An 8,370-nucleotide genomic window follows, 5' to 3' on the forward strand; every position below is an offset into this window, starting at 1 on the left:
GAGGAGAACAACAGAGTACCATCAACAGTGCATACAGGAAAAAACACTCCCTTTAGTAACTTTACATTGTAAACAAATGATGTTAAGAGATCTTCTACTCCAAGCAGTTCAGTAGAGGTTAAACAAGGGGTTTAGAAGTCGGGGTAACGTTACATAGTAGTGTCATTTCTTTACCACGCAAAGCAAGCTGTCTCAAGCTTATGACACGCCTCAGGGAGTCATTGTGGTAAATCTTTACACGCATATTACACTATTTTGCATTTAGATGTATATGAGTATATGAAATCAACCTTGACAAACTTTCCCACAGCCACGTCATTCTTAATGCCATAAACTTACACATCATAAAAAAATCTATATAGGATGAGACACGGTAGTAACAGTGAAGATAAAACAGCAGGCACTGGTAGGTTTTCAAATTGATAGCTGTACAGAAGCACTAGAACTGTACAGATATTTTGATGACCGCATATAAGTGCAAATGTTTAATTCCGATACTAGGTACCGATATTTAGAATTTTGGCCATGCCATTTTATTTAATAAAAAAACTCATGGGGGGGGGGGGGGGGGGGTACACTTAATGGATGGGATGGGAAGTTAAATAATGTGATCTAATTTATATAATCGCATCTTCCCCACCAATGATGATGTTACGTGGTTATTTAAACATAATTGCAATGTCATCAACTAGCTTCTTCCCAGATACCAAGTGTGGGGAGACTACTTTAGCCTGTTATCAGACCAATACCTGCCATCAATTAATATATACGCCATGAATAGGTACATTTAATTCTCGTTTTTCTTTGTCCCCCTCCGCTGTTTCCTTTAACCCTTTGATCAGCCATTTCCTGAGTTTGGTGGTGAAGGAGGGGGATAGTTTGGAAAAGTGAAAACCACTGAGAGAAAGTCTTGCGTGAACGTGAAGAGGAGCGACGGTGACTTTCGAGTTTCTCCTCTTAAGTTCTTAGCAGAAATTATTTGAACGATGTACAGTAGCTATTCTAGTCCATTTGGCTGTTCTAGAAGTCAGTATCTTTGGTGATGCTGTGCTTGTTCATCTTGAAAGCAGTGTTGTCATCATCCCGGCCTCAGTGCACTTTGGAGATGAGTCGAAGTTTAATAAGCTTTGGAAATCACTGCATTCATTTTTTTTGGGTCCCTATATGAGACAGAGAAGAGAGAGATGGAAAGAATAGTAAGACACAGATTCATATTGACATGGTCTGTAGTGTGTGTGCTTGTGCTTACATACCTATGGCTATGAAGATGATTACAGCCACACCCATTACCATGGCAACACAGCTGAGCAGCATGGATAGACGCCCATATCTCCTTGCTGATTCAACATCTCCCGTCTGGAGAACAGACTTTGACTAAAGAGAAGAGAGAAGGATGGAGGGGGGCGGGGGGGGGGGGGGGGGGATATATTCGTAAAGGAATTATGCAGACGCAACAGCCAAACATGCACACATCATACACACAGCCAAACACTTTCACCATGAGATAAGTGATGTGTGTTATTTTGAACAAAATTCTTACTTTTATCTGACGCGTGCCAATGGAACACTTACCACATGTGCGTACCACAGCGCGAACACGTTCATCGGTATGGCTGGACAGAAGCAGGACAACACTGCGAGCCAGAGGTAGCTCGGCGGCTCCGAGCCGGGTGGCACCACGGAGGGCACTGGTCCCAAGCTGAGTCGCGTCGGGGAGGGTGTGGCCGCGAGTTGCCCTACAGAGCCGGACTTGAGCGGCGACCTGTGTCCATTCTGTTCCGCGTCGAGGGAGCGGATACTCCCTCTGATGTTGAGGGAGAAGGTGTCGGACGGCTTGACGTTACTCTGCCCGATGGACTCGGCAGTAGTGGTGCTCAACAGTTTCTCCGTGTCCTGGAAATCGCTGGGATGGGAAACTTCCCTCTCGCCCACCAGGGCGCCTTTTCCAAAAGCAGCATCAGTGTTAATAGCCATTATGGAAAAAGTACTCGATTTGGAAAGAAGGAAAAAAACAGCTGTCCTTATGTTTAATTTAACCGTTTTCCTTTGGGTGGAAAAGCTGAGAGGTCTCTCCCTTTAGATGTACTCCATTGGACAGTCATCCGATTATGTATCATAAATCCAGTAAACCCAACTTTTAAGGCTACCTTGATTAAGCAGTCTATCCCCATCAAAACGTCTTATTGATGCGCGCGTTGTTATTGGCGTCTCTGTTCGTCTCGTCTTTAGTCTATGTGCTGAGCATTCGAACGCACGCCCTCTATTGTGTAGTGATGAGCTATTACCGCATCGCTTACATCTCCACAGACTCGGTGTCTGAGGAGAAGCCTACTTATGCGCTCAGCAGCGAGTCGTGTGACAATGCAAAAACACAACAATTAAACCTCTTCTTAAGTGAACGCGCGCGGTGCGTAAAAGCTTTCCATTTACGCACGATGGCATCAGTACCTAGACACCGTCTCTCTCTCTCTCGCTAAAGGGAGATACCACAACTGTACAATATGGACTACATTTCATTATCGCCTGAACACAGACTGTTAGTGTACTAGTTCTCGTTCTTACAGTATGGCTGGCTCAAGTGGTGCAGTGATTGGTAATCACTTTCATAAGAAAATGCCTAATTTATGTGCAGTGGTATAGAGAAAGCATGATGTTACTGTTCCACATTATAAAACGTGTAGCAACTGTTGTCTCTTCCATTGCCATGTACACATGCGGCCTACAGGCTGTCATGTTGGAAGGCAGAGAACTACACACACAGTGTGCGCAAGGCCTCTATTGTCCACAGGGCCAGCTGTGTGATATCACATGATGACTTGTAACTGAAAGAGGTGATATCACATGATGACTTGTAACTGAAAGAGGTGATATCACATGATGACTTGTAACTGAAAGAGGTGATATCACATGATGACTTGTAACTGAAAGTGATATCACATAATGACTCGTAACTGAAAGTGATATCACATGATGACTTGTAACTAAAAGAGGTGATATCACATGATGACTCATAATTGAAAGAGGTGATATCACATGATGACTTGTAACTGAAAGAGGTGATATCACATGATGACTTGTAACTGAAAGTGATATCACATGATGACTTGTAATAGAAAGAGGTGATATCACATGATGACTTGTAACTGAAAGAGGTGATATCACATGATGACGTGTAACTGAAAGAGGTGATATCACATGATGACTCGTAACTGAAAGTGATATCACATGATGACTCGTAACTGAAAGTGATATCACATGATGACTCCGATTCGGAGGAGGAAGTGAGGAGAATGTTTGTTGAGTGGAGGGATGGAATGAAGAAGAGGGGAATGAAGATAAATATCGACAAGACGAAGGTGATGATAACAGGGAGTAAGAAGAGAGAATTCAGTCAGGAAGATACCCATGTGGAGTCTGTGGAAGAGGAGTGGGAGTAAACTCTGTGCTGTGTAGAGAATGTGACAAATGGTGTTACCAAAGATGTTCAGGTTTGGAAAATCTGAGGGGAGTGAGGGATTTTAGATGCCCCATGTGTGAGAGGTGGTGTTAAGGAGCTGTGATCGGAAGATGTTGAGGTATGTGGCGGGAGTCAGATGGCAGGACGGGAGGACCAGTGCCGAGGTGGATGAGATCTGTGGTGTCAGGGAAATTGATTTCAAGTCAAGTCAATAGTTTTATTTGTCACGGCATACAAGTATACAATGAAATGCGGGTGGTCTTGCCCGCAACGATGTGCAATACAGTAGTACAACATATAATAGAATCCAATAAAACAACATTTTGCAATAAACAGGTAACATAGTGGGACATCTCGGTATCTGTACATAGTTATTTACAGAGCATGTAGGACATGCTAGGTCCTTTGGTAGTGCAATACACTGTTACTGTTGCTATACTATTTTTAAAGTGACCCTTCCTTTGTGGCCATAAGTGTGGGCATGTGCAGCATGAGTGTGTGCCTGCTCATGTTAAAGTGGCTGCTAGTGTGCGAGCGTGTGTGTGCTCATGTGTGCTTGTGTGTGGAGAGTTCAGTGTTCTGTGGCACTCAGTGTTCATTGTTCAAGGCTCTGATGGCCTGGGGGAAGAAGCTGAGCCGAAGCCTCTCTGTCCTAGTAGCTGGGGTTCGCAGGCGTCTGCCTGACCTCAGCAGCTGGAACAGGCTGTTATTGGGGTGGTGAGGGTCTTTCATTATTCTGCAGGCTCTGGATTTGCACCTGTTTTATAGAACCTGCAGGGGAGGTAGTGCAATACCCGTGGTACGCTCGGCTGAGCGCACCACTCTCTGTAGGGCCTTCTTGTCCTGTGCCGTGCTGTTTCCATACCAGGCAGTGATGTTTCCAGTCAAGATGCTCTCTACAGCTCCAGAGTAGAATGACTGGAGTATCTTCCCCGATACTCTGAACTTCCTTAACTGTCTCAGGTGGTAGAGGCGCTGCTTTGCCTTTTTTACGACTGTGTCTATGTGTGTTGACCATGTCAGATCCTCTGAGATGTGGACCCCCAGGTACTTAAAGCTGCTCACCCTGTCCACGGTAGCCCCGTTTATGGTGATATCACATGATGACTTGTAACTGAAAGTGATATCACATGATAACTTGTAACTGAAAGAGGTGATATCACATGATGACTTGTAACAGAAAGAGGTGATATCACATGATGACTTGTAACTGAAAGAGGTGATATCACATGATGACTTGTAACAGAAAGAGGTGATATCACATGATGACTTGTAACAGAAAGAGGTGATATCACATGATGACTTGTAACAGAAAGGTGATATCACATGATGACTTGTAACAGAAAGAGGTGATATCACATGATGACTTGTAACAGAAAGAGGTGATATCACATGATGACTTGTAACTGAAAGAGGTGATATCATGATGACTTGTAACAGAAAGAGGTGATATCACATGATGACTTGTAACTGAAAGTGATATCACATGATGACTTGTAACAGAAAGAGGTGATATCACATGATGACTTGTAACTGAAAGAGGTGATATCACATGATGACTTGTAACAGAAATAGGTGATATCACATGATGACTTGTAACTGAAAGAGGTGATATCACATGATGACTTGTAACAGAAAGTGATATTACATGATGACTTGTAACTGAACCTCATAACTATGCCACGCCACCACAACCACCTCATAACTATGTTGCGGGTGGGGGTATGTGTGTGGATGTACCTGCGGGATCCCAAGACATGCCCCGGGATGGTCTGGAGGAGGACCTAAATGCTTACCTGGCCGGTGTAACAGGCAAGTGTATATCTGCCTATGATGGGTATTCACATTTACATTTAGTCATTTAGCTGACGCTTTTATCCAAAGCGACTTACAAGTTCTGTATGACAAGCCATCAGGAAGGGCACAACTCTATCAGCTGAGCAACAATGTTCATCAAAGTGTTGAGTGCTACAGTGTAGGTTAGTTTATTAGGACAAGTGCATGACAGTACGGTTAGTTAGGGTTAGATTTTTTTATTTTTATTTTTTTATTTTTTTAAATTCAGATAATGGTTGAAGAAGTGCATCTTTAGTTGACGGCGAAAGATTGGACGTGATTCGGCTGTCCTAACTGGGGTGGGTAGTTCATTCCACCACTGTGGGGCAAGGACTGAGAATAGGCGACTTCTCAAGTTCAAGTTCTTTAATAGTTGTCATACAGAAGTACAGAATACTTTCATACAAAATGCTTCTTACTGTTACGCTCCAGAGACTGTGCTAGACAAGATAGTATCAAATAACATAATAACATAATATAGCATGAATTTAGAAGAAGAAAAATGAGGTCACAGTATTCGGTATAGACATATGTACAATGTTCTGAGTTACCATATAATATACAATACACAATACTATGCAGTGTACTAATGTACAGTACTATAGTGCAAAGCAGAAATGGGATGAGGTACAATTTTAGGTACAATTTACAGTAAGGTGTACGAGTTGTAGTGCAATCCTTCATCCATAAATATGAATGAATGAATGAATGAAAACTTTATTTAACAGATTGCAGAATGGGTATAATACAGTACGGCTCAATACATACAATTGTTAAGGGGATGCAGACCTGAGAAAGACGTTTGTCTTGTTTCCATCAGGGTCCCCCATATAAAGTGTGGGGAGTGGGTGCTACAGTGTGTTTGTTTAAAGTGGGTGTGTGCTATAAAGTGTGTGGAGTGGGTGCTACAGTGTGTTTGTTTAAAGTGAGTGTGTGCGTGTGGATGTGTGTGCTATGTGCGTTTGGTGGTTGTTGTTGTGTAGTGTTCATTCATTGTTCGTTTAGCAGCCTGATGGCCTGGGGATAGAAGCTTCTTCTGAGTCTTTCTGTGCTCGCCTTGAGACTCCGGTATCGCTTGCCTGACCGCAGCAGTTCAAAGAGGCAGTTGTTCGGGTGACTGGAGTCTTTAATGATTCTCTTAGCCTTGCCCTTGCAACGCTTGTTGTAAATGTTCTGGAGGGTGGGGAGCCCCCCTCCAATTGTGCGTTCGGCTGAACGTGTCACTCTTTGTAGTCTGCTTCGGTCTTGTGCAGTGCTATTCCCAAACCAGGAGGTGATGTTGCCGGTCAAGATGCTCTCTATTGTACATGAGTAGAAGTTCTTAAGGATCTTCTGGCTGACTTGGAACTTCCTTAGGCGCCTGAGGAAGTAGAGGCGTTGTCGTGCCTTCTTCACAACACTGTCAATGTGTGTGGTCCATGTCAAGTCCTCGGATATGTAGGCTCCGAGGTACTTAAAGCTGTTGACTCTCTCAACCGGTGCCCCGTCGATGCTGAGGGGGCTGTAGTCCTTGACCCCCGACCTCCTGAAGTCCACAATCATCTCCTTTGTTTTGCTGACGTTCAGGGAGAGGCTGTTTTCCTGGCACCATCCCGCCAGGACCTTGACCTCTTCCAGGTAGGCCCTCTCGTCGTTGGCAGAGATCAGGCCCACCACCACTGTGTCGTCAGCAAATTTGATGATTGTATTGCTACTCCGCTGAGCCACACAGTCGTGTGTGTACAGGGAGTAGAGGAGGGGACTCAGAACACAGCCCTGGGGGGCCCCTATGTTGAGGGTGATGGATGAGGAGGTGCAGTTGCCTGCTCTCACCACCTGGGGTCTGCCAGTCAGGAAGTCCAAGACCCACTGGCAGAGGTCATAGCCCAAGCCCAGGTCCCTGAGCTTGGCTATGAGTATGGAGGGGACTATGGTATTGAATGCCGAGCTGTAGTCGATGAATAGCATTCTCACATAGTTCCCCTGCCTCTTGTCCAGGTGTGATGCTGCTGTGTGCAGCACATGGGCTATGGCGTCCTCCGTGGACCTGTTGGGGCGGTATGCAAATTGCAGGGGGTCCATGTTGATGGGGAGGGAGGAGCAGATGTAGCCCTTTACTAGCTTCTCAAAGCTTCTCAAAGCTTCTCTTTGATGACCCTCCCGGAGCTTGGATAGGAGTAGGTCTAAGGCGGCCAGAAGATGCAGAGCGTAGGGGTCTTGAGGGTGTGTAGTTAGAGACCATTGACCGGAGGTAGGCGGGAGCGGTTCCCTTTGCCGCACGGTATGCTAGGTCGAGGGCCTTGAAGCGGATTCGTGCAGCAATGGGGAGCCAGTGCAGGTCCCTAAGAAGTGGGGTGACATGGGCCGACTTCTGTAGGTTTGAGATCAGGCGGGCCGCTGCGTTCTGAATGAGTTGAAGAGGCTTAGTGGCAGTGGCCGGGAGGCCAGCAAGCAGTGCGTTGCAGTAGTCGAGGCGGGAGATGACTGTTGATTGGACGAGGAGTTGGGTGGCTTCTTTTGTCAGGAAGGGGCGGATCCTTCTGACGTTGCTCAGGAGGAATCGGCAGGTTCTGGTCGTCGCTGCGATGTGAGCAGAGAAGTTCAACTGGTCGTCGAGGACAACACCAAGGTTCTTGGCGGTCGAGGACGCAGTCACAGCTGCATTCTCGACTGTGATTGAAAGGTCGGTTAGGGGGGAGGATTTGGCCGGCAGGTGGAGCAATTCTGTTTTGCTTAGGTTCAGTTTGAGGTGGTTGGTCGTCATCCAGGCAGAGATGTCGGACAGACAGGCCGAGATCCGCTCAGAGACGTGGATATCTGAGGGAGGGAAGGAGAGGAAGAGTTGAGTATCGTCGGCATAACAATGGTAGGAGAAGCCATGAGACGTGATAATGTTACCCAGTGATTTAGTGTAGAGGGAGAAGAGAAGGGGTCCTAAAACCGAGCCCTGGGGGACACCCGTCCGCAGGGGGCGGGTGGCCGACAGGGTCCCTCTCCATGACACTTGGTAGGAGCGGTCATTGAGGTATGATGACAGCCATGTCAGCGCAGAGCCAGCCACTCCCATTCCTGCGAGGGCCGCAAGGAGGATCTGGTGG

At 46.0% G+C, this 8,370-nt stretch overlaps 1 protein-coding gene across 1 annotated transcript; it reads right to left on the reverse strand.

Moving 5' to 3' along the window:
• Window positions 1-822: 822 nt before the first annotated feature.
• Window positions 823-1,977, reverse strand: LOC311233007 (trafficking regulator of GLUT4 1-like). Its single transcript, XM_084319860.1, has 3 exons — window positions 1,573-1,977; window positions 1,254-1,374; window positions 823-1,160 (listed from the first exon to the last, which is right to left on the reverse strand). The coding sequence occupies exons 1-3, from the start codon at window positions 1,972-1,974 to the stop codon at window positions 1,144-1,146; spliced, it is 540 nt and encodes a 179-aa protein (XP_084175986.1). The 5' UTR covers window positions 1,975-1,977; the 3' UTR covers window positions 823-1,143.
• Between the last annotated feature and the right edge of the window lie 6,393 nt (window positions 1,978-8,370).

This window comes from Notolepis coatsorum (assembly GCF_963971535.1).
Source record: "Notolepis coatsorum genome assembly, chromosome: 8".
Lineage (NCBI taxonomy): Eukaryota > Metazoa > Chordata > Actinopteri > Aulopiformes > Paralepididae > Notolepis > Notolepis coatsorum.

Excerpts from the sequence above, each read along its gene's own strand:
- LOC311233007 (XM_084319860.1), bottom strand. The coding sequence starts at position 1,974 with ATGGCTATTAACACTGATGCTGCTTTTGGAAAAGGCGCCCTGGTGGGC. Across the intron at positions 1,375-1,572 it reads CGCTGTGGTACGCACATGTG|TCAAAGTCTGTTCTCCAGAC; the intron begins GTAAGTGTTCCA and ends TCTTCTCTTTAG.